The 19,415-nt window shown below is 47.3% G+C and overlaps 1 protein-coding gene across 1 annotated transcript in view; it reads right to left on the bottom strand.

Moving 5' to 3' along the window:
* The window catches only part of LOC136591280 (lysosomal-associated transmembrane protein 4B-like), an 85,834-nt gene that overhangs the window by 39,319 nt on the left and 27,100 nt on the right, over positions 1 to 19,415 (bottom strand). The window contains exons 2-3 of the mRNA XM_066588496.1: positions 3,363 to 3,474; positions 1,902 to 1,975 (exon numbers count right to left, since the gene is read on the bottom strand). Of these exons, the coding sequence (XP_066444593.1) occupies positions 1,902 to 1,975; positions 3,363 to 3,474 (186 nt within the window). The remainder of the gene's footprint in view (positions 1 to 1,901; positions 1,976 to 3,362; positions 3,475 to 19,415) is intronic.

A 19,415-nucleotide genomic window follows, 5' to 3' on the forward strand; every position in this document is an offset into this window, starting at 1 on the left:
AGCATGTTTCAATAACAATTAAATAAATCGGACAACCCCTTTAACATCTATCAGCAATCCATTGTATGAGGGGTAAATGTCACATCAGTAAGGCTCTGACTGCTGGGAACCCAATCAATCGCTTTCATCTAAAATCTTGGAACCCCAACATATGTGATATATTCAAGGCTGATTCTATCGTGGCACATTTTTATGCTCGTTATTATTGCCACAGATCACCAAACTTGAACCTGATGACCCAAACTTTCAGAATCTATAAAGCCAGGGGCGTAACTATAGAGGATGCAGGAGATGCAGTTGCACCGGGGCCCAGGAGCCTTAGGGGGGCCATAAGGCCTCTCTTATCCATATAGGGAGCCTAGTACAATGAATAAAACATTATAGTTGGGGGCCCCGTTACAGGTTTTGCATTGGGGCCCAGAGCTTCAAGTTACGCCTCTGTATAAAGCTGTTAGTTCAGGTCACTGGGCAGGGATGTACAACTCCAGTACAGGTGCAAAAATACGCATGCATTATGCTTGTGACTTCTTACTTTTATGCCAGCTCATGACACTTTTGGAAAAAGTGGGCACAGCTTGTCAGGGGTGTGGGGAGGGAGGCTGCTCTGTCACAACAGATTTATATATAATTTATGCCAGAAACTGATGTAAATGATACAAGAAACTTTCTCCAGCTTCAGATTTCTGGGTAGGTGCACAGACTGCCCAAGATGCACCTAATAAATTAAGAGGTGTGCAACTCTTCATAAATTAGGTGTACCGTGACCCGACGGGGATTACATTGAGGGCTCCATCACACAAAAAAAAACATGTATTTCAAGTGTTTTCAGTGGTGTTTTTAACCACCATTTTCATGGCTTTTTATATTTTGTAATATTTTGTACATCCCTTTTTTTTACTGTTTTTGAAGTACTATAGGGAGAACACCAGGAAAATACCATACTTAGAGCATGCTTTGCTTAAAAAAAACAAAAAAAACCCGAAAAATACATTTTGCTGTTTTCAGACCTGACAGAAAATTCACAAATTCAAAAGTCCACAACAGAATCTTACATGTGGATTTTGACACAGATTTGCTGAAGAATTGCTACAAATTTGCTAAGGGTAAAAACCATAGCCATTACATGGGAAATCCATGGAAAAGTCCACATATAAAACATGATGTTTTGGTGCACATTTTTCCTTTTGGTGGAATTTTCGGGCATTTTTGAAAACACACTAAGGCCACCATTATATGTGGCAAAATCACTGTGAGCATTCCACAATGTAAAACCCACAGGAATTATACTTGAAATCCACAGTTGCCAAATCCACACCCAAGTATTGTGTAATTGGACCAGGTTTTTAAGTGGAACCGCGACGGGATGTAAGCCCTGTATTACAAGGGTTGAAATCCGCAGCACTGAATAGACATGCTGTGGATTTAGACTCCATAGCAGTTTTCAAAAACAAGATATACTGCTTGAAATGACTAACTAGTACCAGGTATGTTCTTTTTCCAGCGGAATGACACAGTGTTTCACGCATCTCCTTGCGTATTGCACACGCATTTGTGCACACCCCTTTAACTTCTATGGGGACCTTTGATGTGCAAATGTGTTGGGAAAAAAACATGTTTTTTTTTTTTTGATGGCCATAATGTGCATGCAAGATATAGAAATGTGAGCGAATTTGCCCATGTGAAGGGGCCCCAAGACTGTCTTGCTTCCTTTATGTAGCTATTGGCAAGTGCTAAATTATGTGTATTGGGATATAATTGATGTAGCAGTTCAGCCCCCTCAAAAATGCTGACACCTCTGCCACACTCTGTGTGTAAAGTTGCCCTAATGATGCCCAAGAGAACGTCCTGAAGTGGGAGAGTTGCTGTAGTACAACATAATAGAAGACTAGGATTTAATATACCTTGTAGGCACCGTATGTGGCCATTGCACAGATGAGAATCATTAAGAGGGAAATTGAAGTAGCAATGCACATATCTAGAAAGAAAGCAGAATGAGAGAGAAGTCATCAGATAGTTGCATGTAATCCGTAGGCAATGGAAAAAAGCAACAATGTAATACAATGAAACTGACAATACAAAGTATAAAAACTGAAAGAATGTAGACTAGTACCAAAGCAGCATATATCGTGCCCCACATGTGCACACACCGTTAGACAGTGGCTCTTGTATTAATCAGCACCTTCTCTAGTGTCCCGGAACCCTTAGGGACCTTTCCCACGGGACGGAAATAGTCCACATGGACATTTCTATGTGACAATGAGGCATTAATTCCGCACATCTTAACTTCAAAATCACAAGATTAAATTCCGCAGAAGAAAAGCTTTCTGTTGTAGAATTAAGAACATCTTGCGGAATTATTGTTGCGGATTTCTAACATACAGGAGATGTAATTCCGCAATCAAACTCTGCATAAAAAATGCAAGAAATTCCAGTAGTTGTTCCACAGACGCATTCCGCAGTAAAAAACGCAACAAAATCCGCACTAAATGACAATAATTGCATCAGTGCTGCATGCTGAGGACAATTTTGTCCCGTGTGAAAGGTTCTTTAGGGCTTCTCAGCATGGCTGAGCGGTGTCCACAGAACCTGTATGGAAGTGCTCAGACGCACTATGGCTCCCTGGTGTGAAGCCGCACATCCTCCATATTGTAGAGGCTCCATTGGATGGCATATGTACACCTAGAGAAATTACTACAAAGTCGGTCAACGAGTTTTTATTCAGGTGTAAAAAAAACACCTTCTTGCCTTAATTCTCAAGGTTTATAACTCAGCTTCAAAAAAGGGCTACATTTAGCAATATCACCATTCCCAATGTCACATGTACAGACATCAATGCGTTTTTAGAATTTTCTCAAGTTGCATTGGAAATTGCAGCATGAGAAGCAAATATGTATCAAACCGGTACTGAGGAAAAAGTGGAGTGGTAGTTCATGGCAGAATGCTGTGGGCATGCTCTATGGGAGGAAGGGATGAGTTGTCCCCATCATCTACTGTCAATGGTCGCTCTTGCGTTATCTGCCCTTCAGCCTTGTAATGGAAATGTTACCTTTTTTTAACCCTACCCGTATGATAATGCCGCTGCCCCAGTGTGCACAGCCCAAACTGGTGGACCACTGTGCAAGTTCGGTGGTCAGTGTAATGGCTTATAGTATACCATTCTCTTGGACCACATTTTCAATGATCTCATTCACATTGTCTAATAGTAGTGCTCAATGTGGTACGTTGGTCATGAACAATTTTGGTAGAATGTAATGCTTATGGCAAGACATAGAATTGCCAGCTGATCCTACACAAGGAACCCTGAACTGAGCATTAAAAGCTGCCATCACTTGGCATCCAATGGGTTATGGTAATTTACTTACTGGCATCATCCATGAAGTCGAAGTCATTCCGCAATTCACTGTTTGGAATATGGTACAGGTCTGGGTTAGCAAGAGCACTCAAGAGTATAAGAAGGACAACGGAATTTATTATCTGTGAAGATAAAACATGAGATGTTATAATGCACAGTCTGGATGTGTCACCATATCTCATTAACCAATATTCCCATTATTTAGGTCAATCAAACGGGTTGTTAATGTTTCAGTGCAATTTTTAAGTCTATCTGTCCTTTGCCCGACAATCCAGCACTGCAGCTTAGCCGTCCTCCCGGTCTATGTTGTGAAACGGATAACACCTATGATGCCGTTCTCCTGGCATCATGGCTCTCAGCATCTGAGCGGTGATACTAGGAGGACGGCACCAGAATGCAGCAGTGGCCAGGTGATATCCATTCCTCAACAAAGACTGGAAGGGCCATGGGGCTGCAGTACTGGATCGCTGGGGGTGAGGATGGATGAGCATCCTTGCTTTTTGTTATTTTAAGACATTTGAAGGTATACATAAAATATTGGTTCGCAACCAGACATGATCTTTAGGGGTACATCCACACGTAACCGGAATTGCTGCAGATTTTGCATTCGGATTTGGAACAAAAAACCCACACCATTGCAAATCTTATCATCATGTTGCGATGTTTCTGCACAAAATCTGACTGCAGTGCCAGTTTCGGCTGCGCCTTTTCATTGCGGATTTCGCGTCTCTAAATGTGGAGAAATCCATAATGAAATACAGCCCAATTCCACAGCAAAATCTGCACACTCTGAATTCTATGTCCTACACAGCAAGAATGACTAATACAAGTAACGCCTTTAGGCAAGGCCGCATTAACCAAAGTGAAAATGGACATCTGCACCGGGCCCCCTGGCAGCGGCACCAATTTCAACTGTTTCCACGTTCTCAGGATGTTGATACAGTTGAAAAGTATTGAGGAGGTTGAAAAATAATAAACTCCACAGTAAAATCTGCACGCTTGGGGTTCTATGTCTTACACAGCAAGAAGGACTTATACAAGTAACGCCTCTAGGCAAAGCCCCTTTAACCAAAGGACGAATGGACATCTGCACTGGGTCCCCTGGCAGCAGCACCAATTTCAACTGTTTCCACGTTCTCAGGATGTTGATACAGTTGAAAAGTATTGAGGAGGTTGAAAAATAATAAACAGCTCTACTCACCTATCTGTGTCTTCTCGCACCAGTCTCCACTCACCTCAGGGTCCAGCAGTCATGTGCCTATCAAAGCACGTGACAGTTTACAGCCAATTCCCACTCTCGGTACTCACTGAGGCTAGTAATTGGCCACAGCAGTCATGTGCTAAGACGGCCAAGTGACTACTGCACATGGAGGTAGGTGGAGACCTTGGGGAAGCCTGCTGAGCGTTATGGGTATTTTGGCACAAAAAGTTCAGAGGTGGGGTGACAGTGGAGGGAGAGGTCGCATTTTAATACCATGCACTGGGCTAATGAGGGTATTAGTACGGCCATGCCTCTAGGGGATAATACCTTCACACATACGGCATTTAAAGGACTGCGCCATATTTTTTCACTCTTGTATTTGTATGGAATCCAACTGAAAAAGCCTTCATTTGAAGTCGGAGACATATGAAGGTGCAGTAAGCCCCTTGCACCTCAATGGGTGCCTTATGCAGCACATTACACAACATGGAATTGTTAATAAGGCCAGATGCAACAGGGTTAAATCTTCCCTGTTATATAATTACGAATCAGGAGGCTCAGTGCTATAATTCCTAGGATAGTGCCTAGAATTAAGGACAAGGTAAGGATACAAAAACATCCCTAAGTAATAGCAGGCATTGTGAGACCCATACATTTATACTCATTATACCGGAATGTGATAGAGCACTGCGTTATATGCATCATGTAATATTCCCACGGAGAGAACAGTACCGCCTGATCATAAAGCTGGCCGGCGTCCAGAGATATACATGTAACCGGCCCCGCAGAGGTCACCTTTCCAATCCAGGTTATTAATCCTCTTGCAGATTATAAAACAAGATAAACATCTTCATGGTTGGGACATTTCGGAGAATTAAGCTATAAATAATTCCAGAGGTTTGAGATGTAAAGAGGACGCTATAGATTCAGCGGGGCAGTAATACAGTCGACTCAACTAATTTTTCAGCAATTCTGTACCAAGTGTTTAGAGATATTGCATTGTTCTTGTTATTTTTAGCTTTAGGAAGTCAGCATAATGTACAGAACAGCAAAGGAGAAAGGACGTCGGTGCCGATACAGAACCCTCCACCTCTACAAGCCTCAGAAAGGAAAACCGACGTAAAGACACAAGTAGTATTTTTTTCCAATGAAAACTTTTTCTTTAATAGCTTTTTTTCCCTAAACACTTTATTTGGCTATTATTTTGACATTTACTAGGGAACTTGATCCTTTGACCATTTCAATCATACACTGCAAAATTCCTGTATTACAATGTATTATGTCTGTCGGTGTTAAACTGACTGGCATCCTATCAGGTCCTGTTTTAGCCAAGCATTGGTGACTCCTGTATACGGTAGACATAGGAGCCGTTGTTAGGCCCATGACAACTCATTGGTACTTCACAGTCACATTGCCGGAGCCTCCTTCTTTTGTAAAACCACTTAGATGCTGTGACATGAGGGGCTAAGAAGCCAGGATTAGAGTTTTACAGGGTTGTCCAGGACTTTTACTATAGGTGACTTATTCTATTATCAATAGTTAATTGGCAGGGGTTTGCCGCTCGGAATCCCCACCGATTGGTAGATTGTCAGGTCCGCTGTCAGCATGGACAGCGCTGAAACCAGAATGCTCTGTCTGTAGAGTTGCAGATACAGCTCCCATTAAATTTAGTGTGTTTAGAGAAACATCTGATGATTGTAATTGACCCAAACATGGTGATAATTCCATCCAGAACATGCAGAAGCGATCCATGTGGAAAGAAATCTCAATAGCAAACAGAAGACGTTGCTACAGCTATTGTTACAAGAGTCAAGCAGTGCAAGTGCTGTTTCAAGACAGTTAAATATGGCCCAGTCAACAGTGCTGTAAATCCAGTTTCTGGTGGTGAAATTTGTAAATATTTTTTTTTCACATGGATTGCTTCCGCATGTCCTGGATAGTATTATTACCAAGTTTGGTTCAATTACACCCAGTAGATATTTCTCTAGACATCTCCGACTAGGGATACTTTCATTATGATCACCCTGTATATATTAAACAGTCCTTTTAAGAAAGAGGTGCCTGTAATGATAGGTGTGCACCCTCAAGTGATAATAACAGTCATTATAAAGTACACCCTGGCTAAGGGTAGTAACACACATTTAATGCGAATTTGGGTAGCTCCTTCAGTATACTGTTGGAATAGTCTAAAATTTCTGGTGATGATTTAAGCAGTTCCTGGTAAATGTTGTCCATGCAGTAACTTCGTACCTATTAGCAGGCATATACGATTTCCTTATAATAGTCCTTATCCTCACACTAACATGCAAGCACAGTAGCTCAAACTGAACACTGTTCCTTATGGGTCGTCCTCTGTCCAAGAAGCTGGGATACTGCAGCACAGTTTTACCCAAGACCAGGCAAAGCCGAAACTGGGTATTCAGATGCTCCTGCATTTAGTCTCTTTGGTTGTCACTTCGGTCTTTATGCGGGATCTGCTCCAGATTTCCCCTCTTGAGCTTGTCAGCTCGCACCAGCCCAGATCCCTCTTCCTTAGTAAGAAGCTGCTGCGTCACAAACCAGGGCGGTATTCTGTGTGCCCTTTTTGTAAATTCAGGAATAGAATCATATGACTGCTCTGAAGGTCCTGGCAGGGCCATAAGCAAAGTACAACAGTAATTTATACACACACATACATACATTTAACCCCAGCACTGACCACACTGACAGCAGTCCTAGCGATCAAATGATTGACAGGGATCCAGAACGGTGGCCCTCAGACGATCAACTACTAATGACCTATCCTGTAAAGTGCCAATAGTAAAGGCCTCGGACAACCCTTTTAATTCTGATCCTGGTTGTTGCAACAGGGAAGCTGCTGTTATAAATTCCTGTCTCCCTAATTAGCTGCCAGAGCACGAGTCTCATTGTCAGGCATTGCTACTGTCAGCAGCATCAAATAAGAAAGAAAAATGACACCTTTGCTGTACTTAATTAAGCCCAAAATGTGTTTACATGTAGATGAGACAAGACTATCTGGTGCTACTAAGAAAAGCTGATCTGTCACCTTTCACATGAGTCAGTGGCATTAATCTCACTTACCGAGCTTGTAAACAAATTGCTCATCCTATAGAAGACAAATAACAGACGGCGGCATTCTGGTCAGTATTCCGCATCAGTATATGTGAGTCAAAACCAAAAATGGGACCTACAGAGAAAAGGATCATGGGAAGATCTGCACCTCTTCCATATTTTGGACCCATTCCTGGTTTTCGCTTACAAATACTGATGCAGAATACTGACCAGAATATTGCTGTTTGAGTACGGCTTTATGATACAAGAAATATTGTATACCAAGGGTGACGCAAGCCTCTCTACTGCATCAGGCAAAGTTCAAAATGGTGCCCCCTACCTCCTGAAAACTCCTCATTAATTTTATAGGCACATTAACTTTATATAGGCATTGAATGTGCCAATACACAAAATGAGGTTTACATGCAAAATATTGTAATCGCTATAGGAGCTGAGCCAATATGTTCCCTCTGATTATGGATATAGACACTGGCGTAACTATAGAGGATGCAGGGGATGCAGTCTCCCAGACCCAGGAGCCTTAGGGGGCCCATAAGGCCTCTCTTCTCCACATGGGGAGGCCAGTACTATGAATAAAGCATTATAGTTGGGGGCCCTGTTACAGGTTTTCCATTGGGGCTCAGAAGCTTTAAGTTACGCCTCTGGATGTAGGCAGTGGTGGGCTTAGAGAACAATGGGTCACAGAGCAAATTTAAAAATTAGGCTACTTTCAGAAGCTGGCAGACACCACCACAATCATAGCCGCGCTCAGGACGTCTGTACCTCCACCCCATTTTAATAACTGCAGTGCATTTTCCATTTGCTAACATTGCAGTACATATAGAGACCACATTCCTCTGCAGGTTCTCATCACCTATTTATAAGTGAGCATGACCACCAAGGAATGGGCCCCTCTCCCCATAGACCACATACCAGCCACATAGGCTATTTCAATGGAATATACATTCTTGGACACCAACGGGGTAATGGTTTGGCATTAGAAGTGATGTGGCATTAGGGGTACATAACCGTGGCCTCTGCTGCCGCTATTTGTGGTGCCCGCCCTGCTGGACAGACACACAGCTGATCGGCTTTCTGTGCGGATCTTCTGTGTCTCTATGAGATTGCCGGGGTTGGCTGCTGTAGGGCTTCAGTGAGCATTTTCCTCTGCAGTGAAGCAAAATACTGATTCAATACCAAGAAGCACCTGTCAATATATTGTAAGGGAAAAGGGGCCGCAGGGAGTAGTATTGCTGCAGGGTGGAGATGTGCTATAAGGAAATGGGAAAAGTTGTGCTGATATTGTGATGTAAGGGTCGAGATTGAAAGATTATTCTGTGAGGGGGACGTGTTACTGCATGGAGGGGGCATTCATGTTCTGAGGGAAGATGTAGCACAGCTGGGAAGGGAATGGGGTCCTAACAAAGGCCGATGAGGTGCTGTATGAGGAGGGCATTAGTGCTTCAGGGTGGGCGAGTTAGTGCTCTGAGAAGCCGATGTGGCGCTGCAAAGTGAGGGAGTCGGTGTTCTGAGAAGCTAATGTGGCTCTGCAAAATGAGGGAGTTGGTGGTCTGAGAAGCCAATGTGGTGCTGCAGGGTGGGGGAGTTGGTGCTCTGAGAAGCCGATGTGGCGCTGCAGAGTGGGGGAGTTGGTGCTCTGAGAAGCCAATGCAGCACTACAAGGTGGGGGAGTTGGTGCTTTGAGAAGCCGATGTGGTGCTGCAGGGTGGGCGAGTTGGTGTTCTGAGAAGCCGATGTGATGCTGCAGGGTGGGGGGGTTGGTGGTCTGAGAAGCCGATGTAGCGCTACAAGGTGGGGGAGTTGGTGTTCTGAGCAGCCGATGTGGTGCTGCAGGGTGGGGAGTTGGTGCTCTGATAAGCCGATGTGGCGCTGCAGGGTGGGGGAGTTGGTGGTCTGAGAAGCCAATGTAGCACTACAGGGTGTGGGAGTTAATGCAGGGAAAGGTTTATGCGGTGCTGCAGGGTGGAGGCATTGGTGCTGTGAGCAGGGGATATAGAGCTGCAATGGAGGGTGCATTGGTAATGTAAAAGACCAATGTGGCCATGCAGGGAGGGAGCGTTGATGCTGTGATGGAAAGATGGGGAGCTGTTAGAAAGAGGTGTTATTGTGGTCCCTTGATGTAGGACAATACAACAATTCAACCCTCACATCAAAAAGGTTGTACATTAGAGATGAGCGAACGTACTCGTCCGAGCTTGATACTCGTTCGAGTATTAGCGTGTTTGAGATGCTCATTACTAGAGGCGAGCACCACGCGATGTTCGAGTTACTTTCACTTTCATCTCTGAGACGTTAGCGTGCTTTTCTGGCCAATAGAAAGACAGGGAAGGCATTACAACTTCCCCCTGCGACGTTCAAGCCCTATACCACCCCCCTGCAGTGAGTGGCTGGCGAGATCAGGTGTCACCCGAGTATATAAATCGGCCCCTCCCGCGGCTCGCCACAGATGCATTCTGACATAGCTTAGGGAAAGTGCTGCTGATGCTGGAGCTGCTATAGGGAGAGTGTTAGGAGTGATTTTAGGCTTCAAGAACCCCAACGGTCCTTCTTAGGGCCACATCTAACCGTGTGCAGTACTGTTGAGGCTGCTTTTTGCAGTGTTGCGCATTTTTTATTTTTTTTTGTATATCGGCCGTGCAGAGCATTGCGTCCTCAGTCTGCAGTAAGTTTACACAGTATAGGGCCAGTAGTGCTGAGGCAGGGACAGTGAAAAACGTGAAAGACATATACTGTCTATATAGGCAGTGGGCTTTTTCAAAAAAATTTGGGACAAAAAATATATTTGGGCTGCCTGCGACCATCCTGACTGTACTGCGTCTCTGCTGGGGGTAGTAGTCCTAATTAATATGCAGCCAGCTAAGTGTTACAGCAGGCTTCCGCAAAATTCTTTCCTGGCTCTGCGTTGCCCGTTACATCATTGCTGTCATCCTGTCCAGAGGGAAACAGTCTGCAGTAATTTTACATAGTATAGGGCCAGTAGTGCGGAGGCAGGGACAGTGAAAAACGTGAAAGACATATACTGTCTATATAGGCAGTGGGCTTTTCCTAAAAAATTTGGGACAAAAAAAAATATTTGGGCTGCCTGTGACCGTCCTGACTGTACTGCGTCTCTGCTGGGGGTAGTAGTCCTAATTAATACACAGCCAGCTAAGTGTTACAGCGGGCTTGCGCAAAATTCTTTCCTGGCTCTGCTGTGCGTTCCGTAAGCGATGTCAGCCTGCAACCACAGGCCAATAAGCGGCACATTTAATTACAGCGTTCTGTTTCTGCACTACTGGTAATACACCATGCTGAGGGGTAGGGGTAGGCCTAGAGGACGTGGATGCGGGCGAGGACGCGGAGGCCCAAGTCAGGGTGTGGGCACAGGCCGAGCTCCTGATCCAGGTGTATCGCAGCCGACAGCTGCGGGATTAGGAGAAAGGCACGTTTCTGGCGTCCCCACATTCATCTCACAATTAATGGGTCCACGCGGTAGACCTTTATTAGAAAATGAGCAGCGTGAGCAGGTCCTGTCGTGGATGGCAGAAAGTGCATCCAGCAATCTATCGACCACCCAGAGTTCTGCGCCGTCCACTGCTGCAACTTTGAATCCTCTGGCTGCTGCTCCTCCTTCCTTCCAGCCTCCTCACTCCATTTCAATGACACATTCTGAGGAGCAGGTAGACTCCCAGGAACTGATCTCGGGCCCCTGCCCAGAATGGGCAGCAATGGTTTCTCTCCCACCGGAGGAGTTTGTCGTGACCGATGCCCAACCTTTGGAAAGTTCCCGGGGTCCGGGGGATGAGGCTGGGGACTTCCGGCAACTGTCTCAAGATCTTTCAGTGGGTGAGGAGGACGATGACGATGAGACACAGTTGTCTATCACTCAGGTAGTAGAAATTGGAGTAAGTCCGAGGGAGGAGTGCACAGAGGATTCGGAGGAAGAGCAGCAGGACGATGAGGTGACTGACCCCACCTGGTTTGCTAAGCCTACTGAGGACAGGTCTTCAGAGGGGGAGGCAAGTGCAGCAGCAGGGCAGGTTGGAAGAGCCAGTGCGGTGGCCAGGGATAGAGGCAGGGCCAGACCGAATAATCCACCAACTGTTTCCCAAAGCGCCCCCTCGCGCCATGCCACCCTGCAGAGGCCGAGGTGCTCAAAGGTCTGGCAGTTTTTCACTGAGAGTGCAGACAACTGACGAACAGTGGTGTGCAACCTTTGTCGCGCCAAGATCAATCGGGGAGCCACCACCACCAGCATGCGCAGACATATGATGGCCAAGCACCCCACAAGGTGGGACGAAGGCCGTTCACCGCCTCCCGTTTGCACCACTGCCTCTCTCACTGTGCCCCAACCTGCCACTGAGATCCAACCCCCCTCTCAGGACACAGGCACTACCATCTCCTGGCCTGCACCCACATCCTCACCTCCGCTGTCCTCGGCCCCATCAAGCAATGTCTCTCAGCGCAGCGTCCAGCCGTCGCTAGCGCAAGTGTTTAAGCGCAAGCGCAAGTACGCCGCCACGCACCCGCACGCTCAAGCGTTAAACGTGCACATAGCCAAATTGATCAGCCTGGAGATGCTGCCGTATAGGCTTGTGGAAACGGAAGCTTTCAAAAGCATGATGGCGGCAGCGGCCCCGCGCTACTCGGTTCCCAGTCGCCACTACTTTTGTGCCGTCCCAGCCCTGCACGACCACGTCTCCCGCAACATTGTACGCCCCCTCACCAACGCGGTTACTGCCAAGGTCCACTTAACAACAGACACGTGGACAAGCACAGGCGGGCAGGGCCACTATATCTCCCTGACGGCACATTGGGTGAATTTAGTGGAGGCTGGGACAGAGTCAGAGCCTGGGACCGCTCACGTCCTACCCACCCCCAGAATTGCGGGCCCCAGCTCGGTGGTGGTATCTGCGGCGGTGTATGCTTCCTCCACTAAACCACCCTCCTCCTCCTCCTACGCAACCTCTGTCTCGCAATCAAGATGTGTCAGCAGCAGCACGTCGCCAACAGTCAGTGTCGCGCGGCGTGGCAGCACAGCGGTGGGCAAGCGTCAGCAGGCCGTGCTGAAACTACTCAGCTTAGGAGAGAAGAGGCACACGGCCCACCAACTGCTGCAGGGTCTGACAGAGCAGACCGACCGCTGGCTTGCGCCGCTGAGCCTCCAACCGGGCATGGTCGTGTGTGACAACGGCCGTAACCTGGTGGCGGCTCTGCAGCTCGGCAGCCTCACGCACGTGCCATGCCTGGCCCACGTCTTTAATTTGGTGGTTCAGCGCTTTCTGAAAAGCTACCCACGCTTGTCAGACCTGCTCGGAAAGGTGCGCCGGCTCTGCGCACATTTCCGCAAGTCCCACACGGACGCTGCCACCCTGCGCACCCTGCAACATCGGTTTAATCTGCCAGTGCACCGACTGCTGTGCGACATGCCCACACAGTGGAACTCTACGCTCCACATGTTGGCCAGGCTCTATGAGCAGCGTAGAGCTATAGTGGAATACCAACTCCAACATGGGCGGCGCAGTGGGAGTCAGCCTCCTCAATTCTTTACAGAAGAGTGGGCCTGATTGGCAGACATCTGCCAGGTCCTTGGAAACTTTGAGGAGTCTACCCAGATGGTGAGCGGCGATGCTGCAATCATTAGCGTCACCATTCCTCTGCTATGCCTCTTGAGAAGTTCCCTGCAAAGCATAAAGGCAGACGCTTTGCGCTCGGAAACGGAGGCAGGGAAAGACAGTATGTCGCTGGATAGTGAGAGCACCCTCCTGTCTATATCTTAGCGCGTTGAGGAGGAGGAGGAGGTGGAGGAGCATGAGGAGAAGGGGGAAGAGACAGCTTGGCCCACTGCTGAGGGTACCCATGCTGCTTGCCTGTCATCCTTTCAGCGTGCATGGCCTGAGGAGGAGGAGGAGGAGGATCCTGAAAGTGATCTTCCTAGTGAGGACAGCCATGTGTTGCGTACAGGTACCCTGGCACACATGGCTGACTTCATGTTAGGATGCCTTTCTCGTGACCCTCGCGTTACACGCATTCTGGCCACTACAGATTACTGGGTGTACACACTGCTCGACCCACGGTATAAGGAGAACCTTTCCACTCTCATACCCGAAGAGGAAAGGGGTTCGAGAGTGATGCTATACCACAGGACCCTGGCGGACAAGCTGATGGTAAAATTCCCATCCGACAGCGCTAGTGGCAGAAGGCGCAGTTCCGAGGGCCAGGTAGCAGGGGAGGCGTGGAGATCAGGCAGCATGTACAGCACAGGCAGGGGAACACTCTCTAAGGCCTTTGACAGCTTTCTGGCTCCCCAGCAAGACTGTGTCACCGCTCCCCAGTCAAGGCTGAGTCGGCGGGAGCACTGTAAAAGGATGGTGAGGGAGTATGTAGCCGATCGCACGACCGTCCTCCATGACGCCTCTGCCCCCTACAACTACTGGGTGTCGAAGCTGGACACGTGGCCTAAACTCGCGCTCTATGCTTTGGAGGTGCTTGCTTGTCCTGTGGCTAGCGTCTTGTCAGAGACGGTGTTTAGTGCGGCTGGTGGAATCATCACGGATAAGCGTACCCGCCTGTCAACCGACAGTGCCGACAGGCTTACACTCATAAAGATGAACAAAGCCTGGATTTCCCAAGACTTTTCTTCTCCACCAGCGGACAGCAGCGATACCTAAACAATACGTAGGCTGCACCCGCGGATGGAAGCATCGTTCTCTATCACCATCAAAAACGGGGACCTTTTAGCTTCATCAATCTGTGTATTATATTCATCCTCCTCCTCCTGCTCCTCCTCCTGAAACCTTCACGTAATCACGCCAAACGGGCTATTTTTCTTAGGCCCACAAGGCTCAGTCATATAATTTTTGTAAACAATTTTTAGACGTTTCAATGCTCATTAAAGCGTTGAAACTTTTACCTGAACCAATTTTTATTTTATCTCAGCTGCCTCCAGGCCTAGTTACAAATTAAGCCACATTAACCAAAGCGATTAATGGGTTTCACCTGCCCTCTTGGTTGGGCATGGGCAATTTTTCTGAGGTACATTAGTACTGTTGGTACACCAATTTTTTGGGGCCCTCACCTACAGTGTAATCCAATTAATTTTTTGCCCACCTGCATTAAAGCTGACGTTACATCAGCTGTGCTGGGCACTGCAATGGGATATATTTATGCACCGCCGGTGGGTTCCAGGGAGCCACCCATGCTGTGGGTCCACAGGGAGTTGTAACTGCATGTGTCTACTTCTAAAGAACCCCAGTCTGACTGGGGCATGCAGTGTGGGCCGAAGCCCACCTGCATTAAACATGACATTACCTCAGCTGTGATGGGCAATGCAATGGGATATATTTATGTACCGCCGGTGGCTTCCTGGCACCCACCCATGCTGTCGGTCCACACGGAGTTGTAACTGCATGTGTCCACTTCTAAAGAACCCCTGTCTGACTGGGGCATGCAGTGTGGGCCGAAGCCCACCTGCATTTAACATGACATTACATCAGCTGTGCTGGGCACTGCAATGGGATATATTTATGTACCACCGGTGGGTTCCAGGGTGCCACCCATGCTGTGGGTCCACAGGGAGTTGTAACTGCATGTGTCTACTTCTAAAGAGCCCCAGTCTGACTGGGGCATGCAGTGTGGGCCGAAGTTCACCTGCATTTAACATGACATTACCTCAGCTGTAATGGGCAATGCAATGGGATATATTTATGTACCGCCGGTGGGTTCCAGGGAGCCACCCATGCTGTGGGTGCACACGGAATTCCCATTGCGGAGTTGTACCTGCCTGTGACTATTTATAAAAAACCGCGGTCTTACTGGGGCATGCAGACACCTTGACAGAATGAATAGTGTGTGGCACATAGGTTCCCCATTGCTATGCCCACGTGTGCAGCTCCAGATGGAGGTGGCACAGGATTAGATTTCTCATTGCTTCTGTACAGCATTGTGGGCTATCGCCCCGCCCCTTTTAAAGAGGGTCGCTGCCTAGCCGTGCCAACCCTCTGCAGTGTGTGCCTGCGGTTCCTCCTCATGGCAGACACACTTATAAATAGACATGAGGGTGGTGTGGCATGAGGGCAGCTGAAGGCTGAATAGTGTGTGGCACATTGGTTCCCCATTGCTATGCCCACGTGTGCAGCTCCAGATGGAGGTGGCACAGGATTGGATTTCTCATTGCTTCTGTACAGCATTGTGGGCTATCGCCCCGCCCCTTTTAAAGAGGGTCGCTGCCTAGCCGTGCCAACCCTCTGCAGTGTGTGCCTGCGGTTCCTCCTAATGGCAGACGCACTTATAAATAGACATGAGGGTGGTGTGGCATGAGGGCAGCTGAAGGCTGCGCAGGGACAATTTGGTGTGCGCTGTGGACACTGGGTCGTGCAGGGGGGGGGGGGGGGGGGTTGGGCAGCATGTAACCCAGGAGAAGTGGCAGCGGAGTGTCATGCAGGCAGTGATTGTGCTTTGTTGGAGGTAGTGTGGTGCTTAGCTAAGGTATGCATTGCTAATGAGGGCTTTTCAGAAATAAAAATTGTTGGGAGGGGGGGCCCACTCTTGCCGCTATTGTGGCTTAATATTGGGACCTGGGAACTTGAGATGCAGCCCAACATGTAGCCCCTCGCCTGTCCTATCCGTTTCTGTGTCGTTCTCATCACTTTCTTGAATTGCCCAGATTTTCACAAATGGAAACCTTAGCGAGCATCGGCGATATACAAAAATGCTCGAGTCGCCCATTGACTTCAATGGGGTTCGTTATTCGAAACGAACCCTCGAGCATCGCGAAAATTTCGTCCCGAGTAACGAGCACCCGAGCATTTTGGTGCTCGCTCATCTCTATTGTACATCCCTGATGTAGAGGAACCTCAACTATTCTACTGTATGGCATTTGCCATCTTTCCCGGATTGTCTAGGAGGCTCCCGAAAAAATGGATGGCCTGCTGGAAGACTTGGCAAGTCTCCCGGGTGGTGACCTCTCACAGAACGGAGCGCTGTAAACATCTACCATGCGCCTTGGTGCCGGGTCACCAGACTCAGCCCCACCATCAGGGCACACATTTGCTGGGTGGCACGGTGTTAGGATTTAGCTGTGACTGGAACAGGAAGTTGTTATTCTTGTATTCACACTGACCCCATGGGCATCTTAATATATTTCTCTTATTTTTGGAGTTTAGTTCATGGATAGAATTTAGTAGAGGTGCAGGGGCTTGCCGTGCAGGAGAGGCCGAGGCTTTCAGTCCTGTAATTACTGTGTGCGTAATGAAGAGATATGATGAGGGCGTCCTCTTTTGGCCGCAAGTAAGAATGACAGGAGCTCATAAAAAAGCTCAGTAGTACCAGCACAGGCACTGGAAAAAAATTTGGAGAAAAAGTAAAGATTCCAGTTTCTTCAATGCTGCACTGAATGACCACTTTATTAGAGCCCATGGCCCTTTCATGACCTGAGCTTCCCTGTATGAAAATTAGACCTGTAATCCTGGAGTGCAGCACAAAATCAAGTGATAAGTTTTCTGTGGAGCAGTTTCGGTATGAATCTATGTTAGAATGGGAAAATCAAGTAATGTGAGTGACTTTGAATGAGTCCTGGTCGTCAGTGCCTGATGCCAATGGAGCTGGCTTGTCACAAAGTATCTACAGACCAGTGAGTATGACTCTTTGGACAAGTGAAACAACCTGCGCATGCTGGTTTTTTTAGCTAATGCAGCAACAAAGAATACATATAGAGACCTGATACCCCTCAGTATGACGCATTGGTGGCAGTTAAGGTTAGGGCTACATGGTGACCTTCAATGCGACATACATCACATGGTTAAAGATGGCTGTGTAATGTTGCCTTGCTCAGATGTAACGTAAGTGAATGCAGTTACTGGATTTTTCATGATGATCCGGTCATGACAAACTTTTAGTCACAACACAATCGCATTCACTTACATTATATATGAGGAAGCAGTGTAAAACAGAGATATTTGGTTGGGCAACGTGTGTTACAACCAAAGTTGCTTTGTAGCCCTAGCCTAGACATTACACAGTCCAAGACAAATGTAAGGCTGCCTGTCCATGGGCGATTGTTCATTGCGTTACCCACGGCAATAATCCGGCCGCGGGTAACGCAGTGAACGCTTTCCATAGCGTTGCTATGGAAAGCGCAGCCGCGGCGTCCACAAGCGGAGAATCATAGCGATTCTTTGCTGGCGGGATCTAAATTGCAGCATACTGCGATTTGCTGTGATTCTCCGTGGTGAGCCTATCTGTCAGATAGGCTCACCACTGAGACCTGTCAGCGCTCCCCCGCAGTGGAATATCGCTAGCGATATTCCATCACAGCCGTGGACAGGGGGTCTTAGGCTCCAGCCTTTCAGCATATTTGAAAATTTACAATGTAGTGGCCGCAGTGTCTCTTAGTGGGAATGGAGGAGGAGGAGCTCAGAAGTCCATTGGAGTCTCATGGAGTGAAGGGGCGGGCACTGGCTGGCTACACTTCAAAGCAACGTCCCGCCCCAGAGGAACACATTGCAAGTAAAGAAAATCTGTTAGGGAGTAGAAGGGCGTTACACACAAGGGAAAGGGCAGCAGGTACAGCAAGTATTTCTCTGAGTCTTCTTGATATTGACATACTAAAATGAAAGGGGCACCTGCTTAGTTACTTCTTCTATTCGGCGCTGGCAACCCCTTTATTTCAGTAGGCTAATTCGCCTTTTACAGTCGCAAAGATCACACACACTAAAGACCAGCCCTGGCTATTGTACAGGGCTACCTTAAAGGGTTAAAATGTTGCCGTGCTCATGGACAGTAAAATGTGCCTAAGGTTGTGCCAAAATTACCATGTGTGCTAGAATTTGCACCAAATTTTGACACTATAGAACTGAGCATGTCCAGTGGATGCTGGATGATTGACTGAGGTTCTGATATAAAAAGAACAATTTTTGCTTCCCACGCAGTGCTGCAGAGTTGAAAGTGCCGCCAGAGCACTGCTTTCAAGGCGTGCAAGAGACTGCAGAGAGCGAGAGGAAAAGCAGCAGGAGCTGCTTGGAAAGGACAGGAAACACTGGACAGACTAACAAGAGACTACTTACTGCCTGTAGCCAAAAGAAGAGGAGTGCCCACGTACCTCCCCAACCCAGTGAGGCATCTAGATTGTGACAAGGGACCATGGTAGAGTTGAGCTCCTGAGCCTGGGCAGTAGTAGTGACGACACCCTTGTAAATTGTAAGTAAGGCCGCCCCCATCCTAAATATGTGGTGTACACACCATGTGGAATGCAATTAGTTAACCCACCGTCTTGTTTTATAGTAAGGTGCTATGCACAAAGGACTTAGACTGTTTAGTAAACTTCCAGTGCTCGCAGTTATGGACTGGAACATTGATGCAGGAACACAAGCCTACGTAATAGAGACATATCTGCTAGGGGTTTTGCATGCTGAACATCATATCTGCCATTTCAATAATAGTGAAATAATGACAATAAAGAGAAACTGTTACCATTCAGTAATCTGCATGTTGGTGACACCAAGCTGATGGCTGCAAAGTGTTATTGATATTGTCCTTAAGGTGTTACAGATATTTAGTATTGTGCACAAAGTAGTATCTTGCCTAGGATCTAGTAAGCGATAAGTTATTCAAAATGTAAAATTTCAGTTATTGAATCTCCAGTATTCCATTGTTCACTTTCATTCCTTTGTACTGAAATAAATATTGTATATTTTGGTTACTCCTTCTGCTGCATCACATCCTGAATCCTGCATTGTATCATCAGCTCCAGCAACATTGTGACCCCCAGCTATCTCTAGAATGAAGTTGCATCAGTCATTCTACTTAAGCTCC

This window comes from Eleutherodactylus coqui, unplaced genomic scaffold, assembly GCF_035609145.1.
Source record: "Eleutherodactylus coqui strain aEleCoq1 unplaced genomic scaffold, aEleCoq1.hap1 HAP1_SCAFFOLD_28, whole genome shotgun sequence".
Lineage (NCBI taxonomy): Eukaryota > Metazoa > Chordata > Amphibia > Anura > Eleutherodactylidae > Eleutherodactylus > Eleutherodactylus coqui.